This window comes from Stegodyphus dumicola, chromosome 1, assembly GCF_044657685.1.
Source record: "Stegodyphus dumicola isolate Sdum_Otavi_A_Nest chromosome 1, ASM4465768v1".
NCBI lineage: Eukaryota > Metazoa > Arthropoda > Arachnida > Araneae > Eresidae > Stegodyphus > Stegodyphus dumicola.
Genome location: NC_140768.1, coordinates 185,144,893 through 185,171,570, shown reverse-complemented (window position 1 = coordinate 185,171,570; position 26,678 = coordinate 185,144,893). Strand labels below are relative to the sequence as shown.

The window sequence follows — 26,678 nt, the reverse complement described above, 5'->3', positions numbered from 1 at the left end:
ACTATAATGTTTCATCCTTTTCTCTAATGTATACTAATTTTCTCCATTTTAACTTCATGATTAATAATAGATAAATGATAAACTTCTTAAACTTGAACACGAGGAACAAATATAATTTTATACAGTATGTGTGAGTATCAATATATATACACAAAAATTAACAAAATAAAAACAGCCACTTAATGCTTGAGACATAGTAAAAAAAAGTACATGTTTATGTATACACACACATATGTGTACATAATACAGAATGTGAGAAGTATAATTTACATAAAATGTTTTATTTTCACATACCATTAAAATTATTCAAGTAAAATAACCAATTCCTATTATTATTTTAAATACCTAGAAGAATCTATTAACAGAAATTATTCCGTGACTTTACTAAACAATTTTTTATATACAGGATGTCTCTTAAAGTGTGCAGTTTTGAACTGCATAGTATTTCTTTTTTTTGGGAGGGGGGGATTGTTAGGACTGTTCTTACCAGCTTTATTTTCTACCACCATTTAGTTAATTAAGCAAATTGTTAAATGTAATGGAGCAGTTTACTAAGGAGCAAACGTACTCATAAAAAAGGGGAACACTATGCAAAGATTATTAGTAAATTTTGCAAGTCTTTAGATGTAACAACATCTCCACTGAAATGACAGTTATATGGTTAATATAGAAATTCAAGGAATGAGTCAGTTGCAACGATAAAATGGAACAAAACATAGCAATGGTACAATGTGAGACCCAAGATGTTGCTTCGCTATAATTTACAACAGTCGGAATGTCAATTACAGCCCTGCTTGCAAGAATCGCTGACAAAAGCCATTCATACCCATACAATATTTGATTGATGCAACAATTTAAAAAAGCAGCAGATGCTAAAAAAAAAAAAAAAAAAAAAAGTATTCTCAAAGTGGATTTTAACAAAATGAGAAAAAGATAATTTTTCAAAAAAAATGAGAAAAAGATAATTTTTCAAAAAGAATAATCTTCAATGATAAGGCCAAATTTTCATGTTTGTGTTTGTCAATAAGCAAAATCCCCACATTTAGTGCTAAGGTGATCCAACAGCACAAATACATCTCTATCCAAACTACTGTTTGGGATGATTTTATAGCAGACGTGATCTGCCTCTTCTTTTTAAGATGTTATCAGAAATACAGTTATAGCAAAGGTCTTAAAACAAGTTACTTTTGCCATAAATGCATAAAATGACCAGCTTTTAGATAAAACAAATATCATAATTATGTGGTTTCAGCAGGATGGGGCTATCTGCCACACATCCCATGAGACCTAACTTTGCTTCATGAAAAATTTTCTGTATGCATGACCTCACTTCGTATCGGAGATCTTGTGACTTCATTTTAATGGGATTATATCAGTTCAAAGGTTATATGAACAAATCACAAACAGTTCTCAAACTAAAAAGAGAAATTCAATGTGACACTCACAACATTAACAGAAACGTCTGTGAAAGGATCATTTGAACATTTACCCACTGAATAACTGCCTGTAGATAAAATGCGAATTGACATATGTCAGATGTTATTTTCTACTTTTAAACCAGACTACATACAGAAGGAAATAAAATGTTTAATTTTTATACTGCTTTGATTTATTGCATTTTTAAAACCTGTACAATTTTTAGAACACCCCATATTAACATTGTTTTAAACAGCATTTGATATACAAGACAAACACTAAAAGATTAAAATACATCCTCAGAGTAAAAGCTTGCAAAGTATGTTTATATATATATATAACTCTTTACAGCTTCTATATAAAATATATAACTTTCAAACCCCAACAATATTCTTACAACATATGAAAATTGTAGCCTTAATTTTTTGTTGTACAAAAAAGACTACATGACTACTGCAGACATTACTACTAAAAATTTTTGCAATGCAACATAAAATTTTATTATAAGATGAAAACAGGATAGAACTAGTTTATCAGATTCACAGGAGGTTATAATTAAAGTTATCCTATTTAGACCCAGGGCTGTGGGGTCAGACAAATTTTGGAATAAAAGGAGTCGGAGCTGGAGTCCCTAAAAACAGGTCGACTCCGAAATGAAATTAAAATGTATTGCAAAAAATTAATGACAAGCTGAGTTATTATTTTTATTTATAAACTATATACATTAATAAATAGTTATTTTCTATTTTATTGACATATTAATAAATAAATATAAGGAAGGAGGATGGATGTGATATTTGCCATTAGTGATTAAACTGATTCATTTAGTTACAAATCTCACTTGTAAATTTAGATAAGCAGCAATATCAGCAAGAACTCCTAAAATATGCCATTCTTAGGAAGCAAGCAGGAAAAGGAGCAATTATTGATCAAACAATACGATAAGGAAGCACATATTTGATGATAAAGAGGTTTTTAGAATTAAGAACTTTTTTAGAAGATGTAATAGATACTAATGTTTCACTAACAGAAAGACTGAAATGATCTTATGGAATTGGAAACTCTTTTTTCTACACCGTATATAGCCACAAAAAAGCTGCAATCTGAAGAATTGAAGAATGGGATGTTTGTTCTTTCTGAAATGGATTGTTTATTGCAGAAGGAATTACTCCTTCAATGAAGAAAAGAGAAACTAGTTTTCTAGACAATGAGATCTTTGCTGGGTTCAATATATGTAGATCCGAAACACCAAATTTTCTTGGATGACGAACAAATTAAAAAGGCAAAGAAAGCCATCTATGAACTTTCATTAAAAATGAAATTATTCTCAGAACAAGTGGAGAATTCGAATCAGGACAGTCAAACTGCAGACATTACAATTGAGTCTCTATCATCCTCTTCCATGATGAATTAGATTTTGAGAAATATTTTTGGATAATATTGCAAAGGCTAAGACAAAGCGAATGAAAATAAAGAAACAAGAGCCTCTCGATATAAAAATAAAAAAATACAAACAAGACTTTGAAGAAATGGAGAAATATTAAATGGCCTTTGAAGAAATAGAGAAATATTATTGCGCTTGCAAGACACCTCTTTTGGAACTTATAAAAATCTATCCTGAAAAGTTAAAAGAAGTAACCCTAACAGTAACAGCTCTTTCTCGTACTCAATTTAGTGTGGAAAGACTCTTCTCAGCTCTGAAGTTTATCAAATCGGATCTATGCCCTGCCAACAAAGAAGATCTTGCGGAAGCTAATACTGTTTCTTAGAAATAACTAATGGCAGTTCCTCCATTTCATATGAAATGCTAATTAATATACATAATTTGCTCAATTTTTTCTGTAGCATCTATTACTTCTTTTATATTAAAAAAATAAGCTGTAACCTATGTGTGTATCTTTGCATATATATCTATCCTGAGAAGTTAAAAGAATATATGAAGGAGTCGGTCATTTTCCCTACCGACTCCACAGCCCTGTTTAGACCTATGCAGAGCCTGTTCTTGTATATCTATTTCATTGAAACTAGGAGATAAATTATATGGAGCATGGAAAAAAGAAATCTGCACGGGACAAACATTATATGGAACATGGGGAAAAGAAAAAAGGACACACTATGGCAAAAAATTCGCAAAAAAACATAACATTTTATTATAAGATGAGAAAAGGATAGAAAATGTGCTAGTTTATGAAATTCACCGGAAGTTATAATTAAAGTTATCCTATTTAGATTTATGCAAAGTCCATTCTTGAAACTTTCATCGAAACTAGGTATATAGTACATTATATGGAACATGGGAAAAAGAAATCTGTCATAAATATTAATAATTCAAATTTCAACTGGCAGATGGTTCTTTTTGTGCAATAAAGATAGGGCATTATGCAAATCTGGAGCATTTTAAAAAGCCAGTAGTCAATATTGTAAAATCCTTCTTCATAATGCCTTTAGAGAAGATCAAGTTGTTTTATCAGAACGGCAGTAATTTTCCAGCCACACTGCAGGAATATCAATGCTTGAGAGGCTTACAAAAAAAGTCTACATCAAGACAGGGTTTTTTAATATTAAATCTGAGGATACTTGGAAGTTGTATGTCCTATGAGGAAGAGAACAGAAACAGATTTCACATGAAACTTTGGAAGAAACTTGCTCTTGACACGTCTATTCTTCGACAAGTGCTTTAGTGGTATCACATAATTTTTCTTTCCCTTGGTCAACAGTACGAGAGGTCTTGCAATCCTTTGGAAAGTGATATCTATATGAGATCCAAATTCATCAAGAGCTTCAACTTGTAGACCTGGACATATGTACTGATTTTGCTAGCATTTTTTTGGCCAGAATAGCAGTTAATAGTGCCTGGCCTTGGAACATTTTATGGTCAGATGAGTCACATTTTACCATAGATGGAGCAGTTAATACTCAAAACAGTTATATATGGGGTATTGCAAGTCCCAATGTTTTACATGAACAGTCATAATTAGATTACTCCATGGCGTGGTTTTACCGTGGATTTCATTCTTAGTACCTGTTTCTTTGAAGAGAACATTCCTAAAGGTCCCCAAAGGTGTTTTATTGCAGTTGCCCATTACTGCATACTTCTTCAGCAGCAAATCATTCCTTCCTCACAAGAACGAGAGGCTGCTGTCTTTCATGTAAGATGGTGTATGATCTCCCCACTAGTGCTCACTTGGGCCAGTGAAGCACTGTTTCTTGCCCACTTTGGGAGATGATCAGGTAATTTTGAGTTTTCCAACTGTTTGGCTTCCTCATTCCCTGGACTTTAATCCTTGTGACTTCTGGCTGTGGAGATTTCTGAAAATCGCATTTATGGATGAAGTACACAGACTGTGCCTGAATTGAAAGCAAACATAACACATTATGTTGCTGCAATTGATTGAGAAACCTTTGCACTACTGTTGACCATGCTCTGAATGTATGATTGATGTAAACTGAATGCACATTGAACAAATGTTGAAATTAAATAAAATTTTGTGTTTCTAAATGTGTTTTTTGTTCTTCATCTTCTCCCTTCTCACTTGGTGATCAAAATTTGAAGTATTACTTTTTATCACAGTTTTCTTTTCTCCATGGTCTATATAATATATACCCAGTTTCAATAAAATAGGCATACCAGAATGAGCTCCACATAGATTTAAATCAGGGTTAAATATAAAGGATCAGCTGCAAGGCGATTTTCTGGAGGTTGCATATCCCAATTAATTTTAATTATGTATATTCATTTTCTAATATATATTTAAAATAATTTGTATACATATATGTAGCTTAAGTCAATTTTCCTTTTAAATTCTACATTGTAAAGTGTCATTTACGCAATATGGCTTCTTGCATTGTAGCAATGTGCTGCAACATTTATAGAAATATGAAAGGAAGAGATACTGTATTTCATGCTTTCCCAAAGGACAATTTGCTTTTGATGAAAGAATGGATACATAAATGTTGAAGACAGGATTCTATTACTGTGAAGAGTGCAAGAATTTGCATATGCAGTGATTATGAAGATGACTTGAAAAATCGCTCGCTTGGATTGCCGCAAAAGAAACTGTTGAAATGCAATGCTTATGCCGAAAGTAAATTTACCACGTGCAATAAAAGAAATACCACCAAGAAGTCGAGACAAGCAAAAAGAAAACTAATGCAGAGTGCTTTTGAAAGACTATACAAATTAAGTCCACAGAAAATTCATTTTGAGACTGAAAACAAAACTGATGATGAGCATAATAAATCAAATGTGAATTATTTTAAAGTAAAACTCACAAATGACAATGTAAATATCCCTGAAAGTCTGAAGAGTAAAGATAAAAAAGAATGCATTGATAATTTGAAGAACAAAATAATACCTTTAGAAAATTATATTAAAATATTGAAAAATAAGAGGAAAAAAATTAGAATGTTTGCTCAGCCACAAAGAAGGTGGATAACATCTAGAAAGAAAATAAAATGCATGACAAAGACTCATCATTTGGAAAATATCTAAAAACAGTGTTGATGAAACAATATTTCATTCAGAATGGATTACATTATTATCCTTAGGAGGCTTGACTGCAACTTCCCATTCATGGATGAGTACAGTTTACAAGTAGAAAAAATATTTTGTGCAGTTCATGGTACAACTTACCATAAAGAAAAGAATGTAATTGACTCTTTAATTACTAAACTGGAGAAACATTATTTTGAAGTTAATACAGATGCAATTCGTTTATTCATGAACTATTATTAGGATATGTTTCTAAATTATAAATGTGTATGTTTTTCCCCAAAAGGAAATCAACTAAAAAAAAAGCTTTGAATATGGTATTCAATAAATAATATTTGAACAGCTGTGCAAGTACATATTTATATTAATTGTATTTAAATATAACATGTTTTGATTTGAAATCTTTCTGGATGACATTTTAGAAGTTAATAGCATAAAGCATTTTTCAAATATGAATTAATTTTGTAATTCTGTTAAGCACTTGTTAATGTTATTCCTTATTCAAAACTAAGATAACAGTCTTACATATATTTATTTAAATGTAAGTATAAGTTAGAAAATTATTTAAAATATATGTTATTGTATTGAATCAGAAAAGAAATATGCCAATGTAAAATTTGCAATCTGGAAAAAAATCAACCTCAGATTAGCAGAAATTTTGAATAAAGCTATCAGTTTCAAGGGCAATCAAACACAAGTTCTTAATCAGCAGGAAAAGGAGAATCGCCATATATGTTTAAAACTATGTCAATCTAAGGTTGTTTTTTCACTAATTTTAAGTAGCTGTTATTATAGTTATCACAAAAGCAGTAGTAGAATTCTCTCAGTTATGCAGATAAAGAAATGATTATAAATAAACATGCTTAAAAAAAAAGGAAAAGTTTTTTATTTTAATTTTTTTTTTTAAACTTTTATGTTAAAAGAGTAGCATATTTTATCTAATTATGCTGCGATGCTAAAACATTTGCAAAGCATTACTTTATACTAATTACTTAAATTGTTGCCTTAAATATGTTATGCGATTACTTATGCATGGAATATCTCTGGAATTTATAATCCTTTTATAGCTGTTTGATAATATTCTTTAATTGGCTTTAATTAGCCATACATATACATGCAAATTCACATCAGAGAATCAATTGTGTATATGAATATACAGCAATAAACATAAATTTGAAACACACAAAAGATTATTTTATATACATATATATTTGATAAAGAAATTTCACAAACTTATACATTCATATTTATCACTGGTTTTTGAAACATCACTAAACTGCATGATATATATAAAAATAAGTATATATTTTGTACAACCATAGCAAACCAACAAATGAGGAACTCTACAAAACACATAAATTATATATTAAAAACAACAGAACTATGACACAGATTCATCTTAAAATGTAAAAATATTATATCAATGGAATGTTCTATTACAATCTTTAATTAATTCTTTTTTACCACTTTGATATCATTCATGACTTTAATTGGTTTATGCAAGTTAAGAAAGTATTTTGAAATTTATTTTTTGAGAATAAGCACGAAAGGTGCAAAAACGTAATAATTATCACAAATATATCATTCTAAAATATGATGAAAAAAGTAGAAATTTGCATACAGTGAAACTTCATTCTTAATTTGCAGCATAATTAACTGTGGGATCCCAAAATCTGCTCAGTGGAGTGCATTCTAAATTTTTACCACTAGTTGTATTTTTGTGTTCTGTGTGTTACATTTTATCCTATCAATGGTATTTTAATATAGCTCAAATAGAAGTTTAAAAAGTTCCACTTTTATTTATCCCAGAGTTTCTTAATGTTTACTCAGCATGATTTGCTTTCTATTCAAAAGCTACAAAAACTGCATTACGAATTCATGTGTACAATTGCTGTCAGATATACAAGACAATGAATCTTAGCTACTAATAGATGGTGTCGGCATGCATAGCAATATAGAGATAATTACAAGATGTGCAATAATAAAGCAAGAACACTGAAGTGTGAAATTTTTGTTCAGAAAAAAAACCTTTTTTTAAATTATATTCATTTAAAAAAGACAGTACCCAATTCTCAGCCAATGCGTACTTATTTATGACACTTATATGCAATGTATCTCGATCAAGTCTATGTTTATTTATAATTCTGTGTATGTATCATAAATAAGCATATGAATAGATAAAAAATGGCATTACTAGCATAAAAGTTTCTCCTCACAAGGGTCTAGGAATCATGGAAGACAACACTGAAGTTGTAGAAAACATAGTACAGAAAAACCTGCAGATCATAATTAAGAAGCTGGCATCGCTATCGGACATCAAAATTGGATCATCACGAGCTGAAGTTCCATAAAATGTCTGCAAGATCGATGCACAATTGTCTGACACCCAAAATAAAAAAAAAATGTGTCTATACATATTCAAAGTATTTTTGTAGCATATCATCATTCCAGATGACAGCTGGGTAGAATGAAGTTTAAGAATAAAAATAAAGTATGGTTCGTGGTGCATGAAATAACATGTTATTTAAACATGTTAATTATTTTCTGTAGTATCTATGGCTTGTCAAGCACTATTGTAAGTGTACTGAACTAGATGGAGATTATTTTGCCAGGTAATCATTTGAGTGTTTAGAATAAATATTTTGATAACAAAATATTCTATTCCACTGAATTTAATAACAGAAAAATATAAATGTCAGTAAAATATCCCTCCTCACTTTTAACTATATGTATTACATTCCATATGGAACCTTAGGGCTGACATATTTTTTCCTGTAGGCCAATTTCTTTGGCTAATCTGCCACTGCCTGTAGGAAAAATACAAAATGCATAATCCTGTATGTGTTAGCTGTTAAAATTTGTTGCTTGATGAATTTTAAAAACATTATTGCAATACTTTATGCAGTTTCAGATTTCCTCACATAGTTTAGCAAAAGTACTTCGGCACTTCAGAATGGCAAGGATCATTTTGATTAAATCATTGGAAAACAATAAATTTTTTATTACTCAAAAGAGTGTACTATACTACTTCTTTTTTAAAAAAACTGATTATATTAAGAAATGTTCCTTTTAGTTACACACACCTGGCTTTTTGTATTCTGTTAATAATACAAATACTGAATCTTGTCAATTCAAATCAAAAAGTGGGATTGTAATTAAATTGTATTTTTCACTAGCCCTCTATGGATGGAAAAAAAATTATTGGTGGGTAAGAAATTTGAAACCTTTGCTCATACATTATGTCCTTCTAGTAAATGAAAATGGGCTGAACCAAACTATGATGCTTTACAGACTGTAATTGAAGTCACAATGAATCAAAATGGTACAGTAAAAGAAACAAATAAATAAATAAATAAATAAAGGTAAAAAATATCAGTTACCTGAGACATAACATAGAGGGTTTAATAAATGAAGATTTATATTAATAGTTTTCCTAATATCTAACATTACTTCTTAAAACAATTTTATTTAAAATATGATTTTTTTTAAATAATAGTTTTACTTAATTATATTACATGCACTTTTTTTTTTGTGTGTGTATGTGTGTGTGTGCGTGCATGTGTGTAAGTGTGTGTGTGCATGTGTGTGTGTGTGTGTGTGTGTGTGTGTGTGTGTGTGTGCGTTCTCTAAGAAAATAACCTGGAAGGTCCAGTTGACAACTGAGATCATAAAAATAAAAATATAATGCTATTTGTGACTTTATCCAGATACATATGTATACTGTTAATAAATAACTAAACTTTAAATATGTGCTTATTTTTATTCTGAAGCAATTGTTTGCAAATGTTAATGTGTTTATTTTTAATATGAAAATACATACAAGAAATTTATTGAAAAAAATTATTTAAAGGAGGAAATCTATACCTATGCTATAAAGTGTTTATTTTCTACACAAGGTGCATAATTTATATAATTTTTTACTATAGACTCTTTATAAAATTAGATAATACAGATAAGTACATAGATTTATATACTGAAGTTAAAAGATAAAGAAATACCATTTTAATTACTAAAAATAATAATTATAAAATTTCTAACATTCTATTCTTAAATTATATTCACTTCCAATAGGGAAGCTGCACAAAGCAACAATAGGAGTACAAAGAGTACAAAAACAGTTACCTATTCTTATAAAGATTCAATAATAAATAAAAGTAGCAAAATGTTTTTAACAAATCAAAATTGTTAAAAATAGCCAAAAATACACTAAATATCAAGAATTTAGATTTCTCAATTTTATGTATGACAGGAAAGAAAATTATAGTGAAATATTTAACTGAATAAATCGTGATAAATAATGTAGTTTGACATCATAAAAGAAAAATATAATTGAAAAAAATTCAACTTTTATACATTTTTAAAATAATGAATATTTTTGCTTTATCTTCAGAAAAATGATATGAGAAGCCCAAGTTTCTTTTTTACTTTCAAAAGTTCGATATAGAAATTTTTGTAAAAAAAAAGGGGGGAATTAAATCGTACCAGAAGCACACCATTCAGAATGGTTGTAAATAAATGTAATTAAATGTAATTTTGACAGAAAAATATATTATGCTTAAATATAAAATTTAATCTTAAAATAAGTATTCATCTTTAAAAAATAATATTTAACATACAGGCACTCTGTTGCACTGAAAGATATTAATTTATTTTTGGACTGCATTTTTCTGTACTTTATTTTTGTCTCATTTCTTTTTAATTTCGCATCTGATAATTTTTCATTTTTTTGTTAAAGTATGGTAGTATGTACACATTAATTACCATTATAAACAATACTGTAAAATAATAATAAATGTTAATAATTTTTATTATTTCACAGTATTTGCTTTTTCTCCAATCTAGTATTTTGATCAACCATTTCATGCTTCTATTGAATATGTTTTTGCTACGTCTTGACCTCATTTTGGCTAGATTGTATTTTTACAACTAATAGTTTTTTTTTTTTTTTTTGTGTGTGTGTGTGTGTGTGTGTGTGTGTGTGTGCTTTTTTGTATTAGAAATAGTTACCTTTTATTTTGTTCATTTTGGAGGTACATTGTAAATACTTGACTAATATAATTTAAAAAATACATTTTTACATGAGTTTTTTTTATGTAAAATAAGAGTACTTTTTCTTTTTGCATTAATTTATCAAGCTTTTAATAATTAATCAAGCTTTTTAATAGCTGCAAACCAATTTTTATTTTTCAAAATTTTTAATAGCTTTATTTTTTTAAGAAATAATTTCCTAATGAAAAGAAAAATACCATTTTACTCCTTTCTTAGAAAATTATTAAAAAAAAACTTATTACAGAATACTTCATTCTTGAATCTGTTTCTACAGTTTTGACAAACCCAAATTTCGAGCAGAAAGAAGTGCGATAATTTTCATAATTAAATATAGAAGTCTTTATAAGCTGCTTCAAGAAAGTATAATATTGTACTTTGAGATTAAAATGCTTAACAGTAATAATTAATTATATTTTTAAGTTGTACAGCATTTAATACTTTGCAGATACACATGTTTGTCTTTATATTCAACAAAGATATGCATTAGTCATCTCCCTAAAAGTTTTCTATTTGTAATTGCAGGCATTCTAATATATAAGGGTCAATTTAATATACACTTTTCATATCCTTTTAATTTGTGTATCTATTAATAAAAACAGTTACCGAATTGGTATATTTTATGAGTATATATTTCTTTCTTTCTTTCTTTTTTTTTTTTTTTTTTTTTTGTTTTACATACATACCGTGATTTTATTTTCTATGAGATAATGCTTTTATGTTTTGTAACAGCTTTCTATGTAATAAAAAATTTACCTTCTCACCTTGTTACATTTATTTTTTATGCATAATTTTATTATTTAGTTTTGATGTAACACTACTTAAGGAACTTTTTTTTTCTTTTCACATAATTTATTTTGATCTAACTCAATTTAAATAGCATTTTTCTATAAATCTATAAATGTTCATCACCATTATATTCTAAAACGATATTCAGGGGGGAAAATTCTATAACTTATATTTATAACAGCATACTGCATTTCTAATCATACTTATTTTTTTAGTTAGTTTCAACTCTGAACTACAAATTTTGTGTATTGAAAACCTCAAATATGAATATACATCTTCTTCTTCAATGGCCAGACAGCCCAGGATGCCTTCTCAGAATCGAATTCCAAGCTCTTCTATCCCTGCCCATGGACATCCAATTGGTTATTTTTAAAATTATGAATATACATTTTGGGTATTAAAATCCTTCTAATATAAACTACACTGTCATAATCACTATGCCATAAAGAGTATTTTAAGTATTAACAGGGCTGCTAAAGTACTTTAATTCTAGTAGGCAACTAAAATACATCTTTTACCAGGAAAATGGCAATAAAAGTATCTAAACAATAAGCCCCCATATATTAGTTACTTTTTTGCACATCTGTGTTCATTAATTAGAGACATGCTACTTTTTTCTTTATGATGGAGTTACTTTATTTAAGTATGCATAATTATTAGTGTAAGTTTATTAAATTAAAAATGTTAAAATGGGAAAAAATAGCTCAAATGTTTATTTAGAGATTCCTATACTGGAGCCAATTTTCTGCTCCCCCCCTTATATATGTTCACACTTTAAGCAGTCTTTTGAGAATTCCATCTGTCAAATAAAAGCAAAATTTTGCTTTCATACTAATTTCTGTCTAATTTAAGAATAGAAAGAGAAAAACCAAATGGTATTATGCACATTGATGTCCTTTAACAAAACTAGATCAAAAAGTAAAATTAACTTAATATATCTTTGGGTTAAATGATGGCACAAAACTAATTTGTAACAGTTATTATACATGCTAATAAACATTAACTGACTCCTCTAATATTTCAAATAAGGCACCAAGGGGGCCATTTCGGCATGCAATGTCATAAGCAGTATCACCTGAATCATTCTTGATATTTGGATCAACATAAGGTTGCCAAAGTAAAAGTTCGAGTGTCCGTCTACCTGAAACATTGGATGCAGCAAGATGCAATGGAGTAATGTGGCCTTTTGTTTGAGCGTTTACATCTGCTCCATTTTGCAACAGAAGAGAAACTGCTTCAACACTATCCCATTTGCAAGCACAGTGCAGTGGTTGCCAACCATCTATTGTTGTTGCACTGACATCTGCATCATAAGATAATAGAATCTATGAAAAGAAATCTTATATTATACAGTGGTAAATAAAAGTAGCTAAATTAAAAGAAAGAAAATATGTTATTATGCAATAACAGCAATTTAGAAAAGATAAAATATTCACATAAAGCATAATTAGATTTCTTGTGATTCACTCTAAATAAAAGTCATTTTTTGCTTACAATGAAGCAAAAAATAGGAAGCAATCTAATTCTGTATTATGCTGTTGTAATCGAACTTATCGGACACTATGTACAATATTATAAAAGAGATTACACCTATATGCTACTCTCCTTTGCAGTATATTTTACCAGCTTCAAATAGTAGTTCAATAAGTAAATTGCATAATAATAAAAATTGAAATATTTTAAACTTTAACTATCACCCCAAAGGGTTTGTTAAGATTTTCTACATTCTCACTGAGCTTGCAATTTAGTTACATCTCACAATCTTAGTTTATTTATTAAACATCACATTCTTGGCACTTATGCTACATAAAAATTCAACAGTAAAATCACAAAATATTTAAAACCAACATACCTTTAGAAGTTCTGATAGACTATCTCGCGCGCTACAGATAAAAATGTTATATTCCATACAGTGCGGCCGTTGCTCATTTTTAAATTGTCGAGTTTGTTAATCAAAAGTTTATTAAAATTTTACAAAATATGAAATAGATAATAAAACAAATTCAAAATTTAGGCTTCGAAGTGTCCATGTTCGGTGGAGGACTACATTATTTAAATTTTGATGGCTCTAATAACGTAGCTTTTTCATAATGTGAGAAACATACATACATTCATTCAGATTCCTCATTATTTAATTTCTTTAATATGGATCTATAATATGTGGTGGGAACAATTTGAAAAGTGATACAACTCTTTTAAGTGTTTCACTAAAAAATACTGTTTCGAGATTAATATGCACTTGGGACTAATTTTCCTTTTGGGCTAAAAATTGCCAAGTGGAGAATGACAATGAGGCAGCAAATGAAACATCATTACAGTCTTATATAACTCACTAACTGTCCGTGTAAGCGAAGTGTCCTGTCGGCTAAGTGTCCTTGTCGACTAAGTGTCCGTGTTGGCTAACTGTCCTTGTCGGCTAAATGCCTTGTCGGTTAAGTGTTCCGTCGGCTAAGTGTCCGCAACTGACTTATAGCACTTAATTTTAAATTTACATATTTAATTAAGAAGTATCATCAATAAATTAATCTTTTTTATGAAGTTTTACTCATAATTTTTCATGAAAAAATACAATCTGAAAATGTTTAGAAAAAGGAAGATAAATAACTGCACTATGTAAATTTAAAATTCTATTAAGTGTTATAAGTTGCATAAATTTTCTATTCATTTTCAATTTTTAAATGCTCAGGTTTTCTTCTTACTTTTTCAGAAAAAATCTGTTAGTTCATTCAAAGGTACGAAATTTTCATGAAAAATACAATCTAAAAATGTTTAGAAAAAGGAACTTAAATAAAAGTATTATAAGTTGCATTAATTTTCTACAAATTTTCAATTTTTAAATGCGCAGGTTTTGTTTTTACTTTTTCAGCAAAGATCTATTAGTTTATTCAAAGATATGAAATGAATAAATAAAAATATCCCCCTTTGCATCTTGCACTTCCAAATCATTATGCAAAAAAGCAATTACAACTTTTAAAACCTGAAAGCTCATGTGTGTGATGTTATCATCATGCGATGATTTGTAGGTACTTTATTTTTTACCACGATGTTTTTAAACTTTGACGTTTTGGAATAGCTTTATTTTCGACCCCAATATTTTATAACTGCGATGTTTTCTCTTTGCTTCCTTTTTTCCCACAATACTTTGTTGCCTTGCATTGTTTTCTCTGCAATGTTTTTGACGTGATGTTTTCAGCAGACACCAGATTTAAACTATTAGTTCAAATCTTTATTTTTTGTTTACATAATATACATTTATTGAAAAAGTTACTGTATTTCAATTGCTTAACTTTTTAACCTATTAGATTGATTACATTTTAATAATATAGACTGTACACTTTGCGAGTTGGCAGCAGGTTATCTAAGAATTGGGTAATTGTGAGGTGACCCAGCTGTGCATTGCTTTCACAGGAGGGTTCCTACAAATGCTTCTAGCAAGTAAAGTGGCAAAAATTTTTATTTTACTAGGATAAGAAACTTGAGTAGCGAAAACAATATCACTTAGTGTTGATTAACAAAAATTTAGGAAATAGACATTTTCCAGATTAAAAGTTTACCTTTATAACTTCAACATTGTTGCTGTAAGAGGCTCTATGAAGAGGTGTGTATTCATCATTATCTCTTGTATTCACAAGTTCTGAATCTTCTTCAAGCAATCTTCGCAATGTTTCTAACTCATTTTTTTCAGCAGCCCATAATATCATTTTTTTAGGATCGCCTAATACAGGACAAAATTTTTAATAAAAACATGGGATAAAAATTATAAAATACATTAAATTAAGGTACTTTTCCATTTTGCCGGAGCAAGCGATAAAGTCGCTCAAAATGGTACAACCGATGCCAAACAGAATATCCTCGCTGGTAACCTTTTACGTTTCATTTTCAAAACACATCGCAGCTATTTCTATCAGATTGAATGTTTCTTTCAATACTGGGATACAATGACATAGAATTTTTACCAGATAGTTCAATTTTATGTCCTAAGGCCATTCGCGGTAATTAAATCAATTAGGATGCAATCACACGCTCACCCAAAAATATAGAAAAGGCCCATTCAAGGGTTAAATTCATCAATTCTAATGAGAATGCACTAGCAAAGTAAACACTGCGGTTTTACATAATTTCTGAGTAAGCTATTCGTATGAATTGAAATAATTCCTGCATTTAAACTTGTATTCCAAATTAAGATTTAACTTGAAATTAATGTAGATAATTACTGAGAGAATTAGGGTAGTTTAACACTTGGGGTCACGTGATATGAAATGGCGAATCAGAATGTTGTACCATGAAAGCATGGTAAATTCTTAAATTAATCTCTTTTTACAAATACAAATTGTCTTTCTACAAATTTATTGTCTTTATTTATTATCATTTTACAAAATTTTAAATGATATTAAAATGTTTATGCCTTTAAAATTAAAATTTCTTAGAACTAACATTTGTTAACATTTTTTATGTGTATACTGTGTGTTGTCGCCAATAAAGTCTGCTTGGCAAGATTTGCGCCGGCGAAACGGAAAAGCACCTAAATTAATTATAAAAGACAACCACTGAACACAGAATTTGCTTTGTTTTATAAATTTATGATGATTCAAAATATACATAAAAAATTTACATCAAAAGAAAATTATATCTAGATATACCTTGATGATATATTATTAATAAATACCTTATATGATAAAATTCTTTTATTCTGTTCATCTAAATCTATTTCTTCCTTTTATTAATAAAATTTTCCTTTACACTGAATAAAATTTTGAGGAAGGGAAAATATTTTGCATAGAATCAAATTCTAGGGTTTTTTTTTTAAATGGTGTTATGATTTCTTTTTTTTTTTTTTTGTATTACTGCATTATCTGGCAACCTTGACAAGAATTTCAGGCATGGTGCTATGTTGCCAAAGTAGGCAACCCAGAATTTTACCTGGCAAGCCATTAATGGTTGCATGCACATTATGCAAGCATGTAATGCCATCCTCTATCTCTAGTGAGGGTAGAAATTCATGTGATTTTGAAATTTAAGAATCATGTTTGTGTTTTTTATTATTAAGCGCATGCAATATTTTTTTTTTTTTTTTTTTTTTTTGAAGGGGTGTAACAAACTCTAAAAGAATCAACCTTTCTAATGAAAGAGAAAGAACAGCATTTTTTTAGAAATATGGTGTTTTGCTAATTAGTATGAGAGCGCAGAAATGTGCATTCCATGAAGTTAATTTGTGTAATTTTCTAACTTCAGTTAAAAGAGGTTGATGCAAAGCCAAGAATTCTGCAATTCTCTATTTTTTTTTTTTTTTTTTTTAAGTTAAAACAGATTGCTGTGCACATGGACAGAAAACCGAAAAATTAGAAAGTTAAGCAGTTATTATGGATGTTTGTTGCAATTTTAGCCCAAAAGAGATGTTAGTCCCAAATGTGATATTAGTCTCAAGGCGGCATTTTGCATTGAATCACTATAATGGCATATCATGTCTAAATTTAGTTAATTTGCATTGTTTTACGAAATTTTGAGTTTTTTGATATAGTTGTCTGTTTTATGTAATTTTTTATTTATTATGGATGTTTCTTGTTTTTTAATTTAGTTTATGGTTGTTTTATGTAATTCTTAGAGGGTTAATAAAAATGATTACAGTTTTTCATGTGTTAGGATGGCAACTTTGAGGGAGGGTTGGGTGGACAAGAGAGTGCCATCTTTCCTACTACTACTGGCTGGTACAATATTTTTCCTCTTTGAAGATTAGCAACCTCTCATACAACCTGAAAATTAACAACAATATAAAATCAAATTTTAAATTTCATGTTCAAATGCTTTATCTTCATAATTTTTTTAGTGTTTCATGTTATCACCAACTATAAAAAACATGTTTAGTCTATATTTTAGGGTGCCCCTTGGGTTATTGCCAAGTTGTTTCATTTATCACCAAATTGTTGTTTCATTTATGGTAACCTGAGTAATTGAATGTTATGGAAACCCTATTATGAGGTGATTGTGGTGAAACTGATGAGAAAATATTTGGCAGGGCTTATTTCTGTGTTGGATGTCGGTTAGGAAGTAGGTTGCGCATTTTGTGCTTTACATCATAAAGTGGCTACCGGTGGTAAACTGGGTGTCTTGTGGTATAGAATGAGAGAGTGGATTTTTTTTTTTTTTTTTTTTTTTTTTTAAGTGGTTGAGAACAGAAGAAAAGAAACTTCCTAGATGAAATTCAATGGAATATTTTACCTGGAACAAGGATCATATATGACTGCTGGAAGTCGTATGATTGTCTTTTTTGATACAATTATCTTTGTTAAACTTCTCAGTAAATCACACAGTGAAATTTAAGGATCCAGAAACCAGAGCTCATATCAACACTACTGAAGGTATGTGGAGTGTAATAAAAAGGAATTTTTTGGAAGAAATGCCATTGACAGTTCGGCACTATGGAGGATACTTTTTACTCTTATTTTTGTGAATTTATGTGGAAAAAGCAATATATAGATTCTAGTTCAGATAATTTTATAAAGTTTTTGAGTGCTGTTTCGGAATTTTGTGTGCCACAAATTTAAAACACAAAAATTTTAAAGAACAGAAAGAAAGACACAGAAAGTTAATATTTCTTTTTTGTATTGTGTTTGCTTGGTAGTATATAAACTCACCATAGGTCAGGGTCCACTCTTTCCTCAACAGCACTGTGTATATGAGATAACATGTATTTCCTTTGGCTCTAGTGTAGAACTGGGCGCCCCTTCAATTGGCGACAAATTTTGTTCAATTTTGGTTATGAGTAACTTTGTTTTAGCCTTATATTATGTCATTATTCTCCTGAATTTTTTTTAAAGTGAAAATAGATTGATGTGTACATAGATAAAGGCAAGGCAGTGTGTAATGCCAAGTTTGTGCAATTCTCTGATTTTTTCCAAGTGAAATCGAAGTCGAAGAGTACATGGACACCCAGTTTGTAGAATTTTTCGAGTTCTAATTTTGGTTTTATGTAGCGGCCATCTTGAAATTGTGCCTTCCTGGCATTAAAAAATAATCAGCAATAAAAACAAGTGGCACCCAATTGTAAACTTTTACCTTTCCTTTTTTATGTTGTTCCATTGTTTGATTTAAAATGCAGTTTATTGAGATTATATATTTTTTGTTTTAATTATGTTTTATTTCATTATGTTGTGAATGCCATTTTACTGGGAAGGGCATTAGATGTAAGCAGGAATGGTGCCAAAAAATCGCCAATTTTCGCCAAGTGGCACCCTGACATTAAAAAATTCAAAAACGGGATAAAATACCCCTATCATCTGAGCCTTTTCGTACAGCATTTTGGTTTTTACACTTTACAGAGTAAGGAGACTATTAGTTTCATTTGTTTGCAATCTTCTGACATAGCTTTTAAATTTTATTATATGAAATTAAGCATTTCTGAAGTTCTGTCGGAAGTTGATACATATATAACAGGCTCACAGTGTCTAACTACTGAACACTGGTAATTAAACCCAGGTTCAATTTTCCTTAAAAATTACTCTACAAAGGTATACCTTCATTTAAGCAGATAACCCTCATATATTTTGCTATAATCTGAAGTATCTAATCTTTTAATTGGAAAAAAAAATATTTTAAAATATAAAAGTAAAATAAAATGCTTATAATAAAAACATTTTACTTTAACGTATTTAAATCTGTTATTTTATATTAAAAATTTAATCTGTTTAGCAAATATTTAAACTAAGTTAGTGTAACATTTCAACTTATAGGAATGCTACATTATAAAGATAACCATATTTCAGGACGACAGAAGTTTTTATCTTAAATTACACAACAGCATGGAGAGCTAAATTTTTACAATAGTTTTAAAATAATTTTAAAAAAAAAGTGATTATATACAGTCAAAAGTCGTTAATCCAGACACGTCGGGACTTCGGCGATTCCGGATTATAGATCATCAGTTTAAATCTCGTAAGATGGCATGCAGAAATTCTAAAATTAAAAATATGTAACCGTAATTTATGAAATAAAGAGCAATTATGGGTTAATCTTTGGATTATGGTAACTTAGCGGTTTTTTGGCGAAAATGTGACGACCAACCCTGCTACAGCAACCTGCTAGTTTTGTTTTGGACGCCATTTTGTTTTCTCGAAGTAAAGGTTTTTTTTTTTTTTTTCCCTCAACATTTTTTCCAACAATCTGCTAGCCGAATTACGCTTATACTAGAACTTTTATGGAACAAAAATGCTTAATCATGACGAAGATTAGGTGCGAAATTGGGAGAAAAAGCAGAATCACCCACTGCTTGCCATGTTTTTAAGAATTGCACATACACGGTATCATCCATGTACACGTCGACCTATTTTCACTTAAAAAAAAATATCCCAGAATTGCACAAAAATGGCATTGCGCACACTCTTGACTTTATCCATGTACACTGCTAAAGTCCTAGCTAGTAAACTTTATCGCCTTACTAAAATGTTGCCAAACTACCTGTTACCATATTCCAAAGATTAGCCCAATTATGATCTAAAGGGTATCAAAATTTACAAAAAAAAAAAAAAAAAAAAAGCTTAATATTTATTTGTTTACTTTATTAAACATTTCTTTCAATGCAAGTTGTTTAAGTTACTTCGTTTTATGTGATAATACTTTCTCTTTAATTCTATAAACAGACATAATTTCTTGTTCACTTACAAAGTTCCGCTGTTCAAGTCCCGTAATTGCTGTGGCATGAATACCGACTAACTTGTCAATCGAAATTTTTTCGCTTTCACTAACCTCTCTGTCACCTTCTTAATGTCTTTATCCATTTTTTGCAGCAATTCCACTTTTTGTTTAATGGACATCGAAACATACTTTCGTTTTGTAGATCCTTTGGGAGCTCCAGTATCGGAAATTCTATTTGACATAATCCAAAGTTCAAGTTTACTTTTATAAAATTGCTCTTACAGTTTACAAAAAATAATAAGCCGGATCCAACTCGAAGATTAAGGAATAACGCAATCATCAACATTAACTGAAATAGATAATTAGATAATTTTAGCTTATACCGTCCGTTATACATAAAACGCGCACGCGAAAACGTATTCTGCGCTTGCGCACATGCGCAGTCGTAAAGGTCTTACGCGCACGCGTAAACACCATGTGTCAACGCGGCGCATGCGCAGAAAGTTTTTAGCTTTGAGGTCCGGATTATGGGTGTCTGAAATTAACGACTTTTGACTGTATATGTATATGTGTGTGTGCATTATTTAATAATTACATTAAATTCAATAAGAAGATCTTTCAGCAGGTGAAAGGAATTCCAATGGGAGCGAACAGTTCTACACAAATATGTAACCTATTTCTTTTTGCTAATGAATATAAATTCCAACTTAGTTTGAATAAGAATGAATTAAAGTTATTTGCAAATGCATTCAGATACATTGATGATATTATAACTTTCAATAATAATTCTGCTTTTGAACAATTCAAAATTTACCCAAATAGTTTAACACTTAATAGAACTAATAATAATCAAAATAATATTGAATACCTAGACCTGCTCATAATTAAACACAACAAAATTAAATTATATGATAAAAAGGAGGATATTCCAGTTTGAAACTATTACATTAATTAGAACTCTAATATATCTAAAAAATAATAGGTAACACTTTTTATGTACAAATAATTAGAATTAAAAATATATGTACTGAAATAGAAGATTTAAAGGAAGAAATAATAAAACAAGGCTGATCTTTGGAATATGGTAACAGGTACTTTGGCTACATTTTGGAGGCGATAAAGGTTACTACCAAAGTGATAGGGACATCTCCATAGAAAGATAGTTTTCAACGAGCTTATGTTATTCTTCATGCTTTTTAGTGCTTGTTTCTCAGTCTGATTGTACCTGGATGTCGTTTTATCTTTACTTGGACATTTTTTCTATCAAAATTGTTACAAGATGATTTATTTTGTGTTTTATATCGTTCTTAGAAACCTTTGTGGCTGATCTTTGGAATATGGTAACAGGTAGTTTGGCGACATTTTGGAGGCGATAAAGGTTACTACCTAGGACTTTGGGAATAATGTGAGAAGTACTCAGTTCCGATTACGCATTATTTTGTGTGAGAGAAATGAGAGATCATGAGATATGTCATGTGACATTAATGGACGAATCACCGTTCTTTAACCGGAAAAGGGGGTATATTTGTAAAAATATCTGCTGTACTTTATAGCAGTAGTTTCATTTTATGTTCTGTGAAACAGTGTTGTTTAATATTTGGATCGCATGGCCGTATATAAAGTAAATCCGAAACTTTTATTGCGTTTATGTGTAATTGAAAAGAATTGCTTAATTGCGGATAAGTATGAATGTCCGATATGTGGGAATGAAATGAGATTGTGTGAAAGGAAGGATAGTACAAATAGTTTAAATGCCAGTGCAAGAAACCTGGTGAAAATGGACATTTTGTGATCCGCCATGCACTCAAGATTCTGTAGAAGATTAGGTAAGTTAGTATTTTTAATTATTTGAGGATATTATTTTTATGCATTGTTCTAAATGTAAGGAGTAAATAAATTAATATGGTATTATTGGAAAATTGTTATTAGCAATGATTTAGTTTAAAGTAATTAGGATTGAAAGCTAATTTTTATTAATTTAATGTATCTGCTTATTTATATTTTAAGTAGTGTTTTTAAATTTAATTATATTTTAATTTAATGATCGTGATTTTGAGAGTTATATGTTTGTAGTATTTTGGAATATGTTTGAGTAGAAGTAAATGTGCATGGAAAGAATTTAAGTATTTGACACTAAGTATTTGTAATCATTTTTAATGTTTTGTTATAAATTCGGTGGTGACGTTTATAATAGATTATTTAGAGGTAAAAGTTTTTGGATATTTTATTTATTTTATACGTGCAAATGTCCGTCCTTGGGAAGGCTATATACTTTTTCGCGATCAGGTAATTTCATATATGTCCTTTTTACCGAAATTAAAGATTCACAAAATTTTCATGCATTTTCGTGAAATTTTTCTAATGTATGAGAAAAAAGCAGTGTACATGGATATAGTGAAGAGTGTGCACAATGCCATTTTTGTGCAATTCTGGGATGTTTTTTTAAGTAAAAATAAGTCAACGTGTACATGGTTTAGTGATATTTTAATTAAATGAAAGTTATTTTGTGAATTTTATGTTTGTAGGAATTTGGTATACGTTTCAGTTGAAGTAAACGTGTATGGAAATAATTTAAATATTTGATACTAAGTATTTGTAACCATTTGTAATGTTTGCGGTATGAATTCGTTGGTGACGTTTATAATATAATAGATAATTTAGAGGTAAACGTTTTTGGATATTTTATTTATTTTATACGTGGAAATGTTCATCTTTGGAAAGGGTATATACTTTTTTGCGATCAGGTAATTTCATATATGTTCTTTTTACCGGATTTAAATATTCACAAAAATTTCATGCATTTTCGTGAAATTTTTCTAATTTATGAGAAAAAAGCAGTGTACATGGATATAGTGAAGAGTGTGCGCAATGCCATTTTTGTGCAATTCTGGGATGTTTTTTTAAGTAAAAATAAGTCAACGTATACATGGTTTACTGATATTTTAATTAAATGATAGTTATTTTGTGAATTTTATGTTTGTAGGAATTTGGTATACGTTTCAGTTGAAGTAAACGTGCATGGAAATAATTTAAATATTTGACACTAAGTATTTGTAACTATTTGTAATGTTTGCGGTATGAATTCGTTGGTGACGTTTATAATATAATAGATAATTTAGAGGTAAACGTTTTTGGATATTTTATTTATTTTATACGTGGAAATGTTCATCCTCGGAAAGGGTATATACTTTTTCGCGGTCAGGTAATTTCATATATGTGCTTTTTTACCGAGTTTAAAGATTCACAGAATTTTTTTGCATTTTCGTGCAAATTTTTGTAATTCATGAGAAAATAGCAGTGTAGATGGATAAAGTTAAGAGTGTGTGCAATGCCATTTTTGTGCAATTCTGGGATGTTTTTTTAAATAAAAATAAGTCGACGTGTAAATGGTTTATGTGCATGTGCTATTCTGAAAAACACGCAAGGTGTTTGCGATTGTGCACTTTTTTTCAACTTTGCAGTTAGTATTTGTCTTGATTAAGCAGTTTTGTTACATAAAATTTCTAGCATAAGTGTAATTCGGCTAGTAGATTGTTGGAAAAAGTGTTCAGTAAATAAAAAGAAAAGAAACATGTCTTTACTTCATGAAGACAAAATGGAAGCGAAAAAAAAAATAGAGGGTTGCTGTAGCAGAGTTGGTCGCCAAAAAATTGCCAAGTTACCATAATCCAAAGATCAACCTAAAACAAATTAATATTCAAGTTAATAACGAAGTCCAAAATTTTTTATTATACTCGATATTAAAAAGGCAGGCATTAACTTTTCTTTTTAATTTTTTAACTCTTTATGGTATGATAATAGTACCTTAAACCTTAACTGGAGGATAATAGAGGATTTTGAAGTGTTACGGGATTACTTGTAAAAATGTATATTTTACCAATACTGGATTCTTTCCTTTTACTAATGAAGAGCCAACTCTTTTCAAAAGTCTCAATTATAGCCCAAATCGAGTGAAGATTTTTATCTAATTTTTTCTAGTTTCTTCACCTTTGGCCAGTATTTAGTTAAAGTTTTGATTGAACTTATAATGCAGTTCAGTACAAAAAATTTCTTACAATAATTTTCTATTTCAATTCATAATTTTCTTTTACAATTCCAATTCAATTTAAACTTATTCAATTCAATTAAATTATTTATTCAAATTCAGTTAAATTATTTATTCGTATTTTTACTAAAAGAATTTTTTACTCTTTAGTTGTTTGCAACATTTATTTTCACAAACAGTAGCAGGAAATATTTTTTACTTTTTACACTTTTTACAATGACTCAAAATTGGCAACATTAACAAGCATTACATTTTTGGAATTTACAACATGGGTTTTTACAATAGCTCTCACAGGTAGTAGCTTTACACTACACACTTTACATTGTATTAGAGACCTCTATTTTTACAGTTAGCAGTACAACTCCTCAAATCAACTAATTCAGCAAATGCTGGTACAGCTCAGAAATTCAAATATGTATCTAGGTAAGTTAAATTAAAACTTGCTATTTTATTATTATTAAATTAAATATTTTATTATTATTAAATTATTAAAACTTGCTATTTTATTTTACTATTAAATTAAAACTTGCTATAAACTAGCCTTTTTATTATTTTTTTATTTTTGTATTTTAATTGTTGTACACAGTTTATCTTAGGTTTACATGCATAATTCGTGTTTGGAGAGTTTCCCGTAGTTTCTAAATTACTAAAAATTTTGGTTTTCTACTCTTGACTTTAAAAAAAAAAAATAATTAATTAATTTTAACTTTAGTCATTTACTTGCATTTTTCTCAAAATTCCACTGTTTAAATTTTTTTTTTTTTTTTTTTTTTTTTTTTTTGTGTAATTCAGAACATTTGATTTTACTTTTGGTTTTAAATTTTACTTTTACCTTTGCCTATATGGATGATGAAACACGAATTGAGTAATTGAATTTGATGAAACACGAATTGAGGTTTGGGGGCAACTTCCCCTTGATAAGTCTGTCTTTTGTCTGCTTAACAATTATTCACTTCTGCAATTTTTAAGAATAATACATTTAATTTTTTGGAATAATATAATTTTTCACGGTTTTAGATAAGTGCAATTAATTTGCATGACATTGTAAAGTAGTTCGCAGCAATAATAGTTTTTATTTTTATTTCTTTGCAAATAAAATTTCATTTTAAAATTTTAATTTTATACTTGCTTTATATGAATATAGAATTTTATATTTGCTTTATACGAATAGAGAATATTTGTTGAATTCAAATATTTGTTAAATTTATATATATATGCAAATATATCAAATATTTTTTGCAAAAGTAGAGTAAAATACACATAAAAATCTAAGTTATATTTTTATCCAGACATTTATAATTCTGTTCTTTTAGTCTTTCTTTTCCATTCTTAACTATATGCATTTATATACTTTATACATTACAATTTAGACATGCTACAATTATGTTATCCTTTTAAAAAATATGAACAGAAGAAAAATTATAATAAATATTCCAGTCTGAAGTTATCTTCAATAACTAATTTCCAATACTGCAATATTACTCACCATCAAGATCTTCAATAGGTTTTTCATCTTCGAGACTTTCGTAATTTTCTGACCATTGAGAATAAGACCATTTGGATTTGTCTTCAACCGAAGACTGGCGTTCAGAATGAGCTGAAGTTTCACATTTTCTATCATCAGGTTGCGTTGTCTGATTCGCTTCTATACCACTGTCCGATATAAGTATGCCTTCGCTATCAGAAGTGTCCTTTTCGGTTTCAGCTTTTTCTTGCACTTCATCTCCAGTTGATTCTAACACTTCTTCTTTTAAATCAGAATCGACATTTGAATCATCTACATTAATACTCTCCGTCACGTTTTGAACATCGACATCTGCTGCCTTACTCATTGGACTAAAATGATATAAATTCGTAAATTATGATTAGCATTCGGGAATTTAATTATTTTTTCTTACGTGATATATGTAAAAAAACATTTTTAAACAGTAATATATTACAAACTGACTGAGTGAAAAATAACTGAAATAGTTAATTAAAAACTCAAAAACTAACTTACGTTACTCCAGTATTCACCACTTCGTTGTTGACAGGTTATCTTCACGAGAAAAAAGGGGGAGAAAATGGGAGGAGTTACGAGATTCTCTGGGTTGCATGAAGATCTACTAATAACTTTCTCGCCAAGTAATTTGGCGTCATCGGCTCATTCTCATTTCTGGAACTGTGGATGAAGAGTGGTCTGTTTTTGATTCGTAAGTATGCTAAAATTCTACTATAAATTTTTAATACCTTGTTTTCCAAATTTACACATTTTGCTTGATT

General features: G+C 29.2%; 1 protein-coding gene across 3 annotated transcripts in view; it reads right to left on the bottom strand.

Annotated features, from left to right (window-relative positions):
- The window catches only part of LOC118205185 (uncharacterized), a 35,799-nt gene extending 9,329 nt beyond the window's left edge, over positions 1-26,470 (bottom strand). For 2 of the 3 annotated variants that reach the window (XM_085823698.1, XM_085823695.1), the window contains exons 1-4: positions 26,416-26,470; positions 25,903-26,252; positions 15,298-15,458; positions 12,819-13,068 (exon numbers count right to left, since the gene is read on the bottom strand). In XM_085823698.1, the coding sequence (XP_085679824.1) occupies positions 12,819-13,068; positions 15,298-15,458; positions 25,903-26,248 (757 nt within the window). In that variant the 5' untranslated portion in view covers positions 26,249-26,252; positions 26,416-26,470. The remainder of the gene's footprint in view (positions 1-12,818; positions 13,069-15,297; positions 15,459-25,902; positions 26,253-26,415) is intronic. The other variant, XM_085823703.1, reaches the window with a different exon arrangement.
- Between the last annotated feature and the right edge of the window lie 208 nt (positions 26,471-26,678).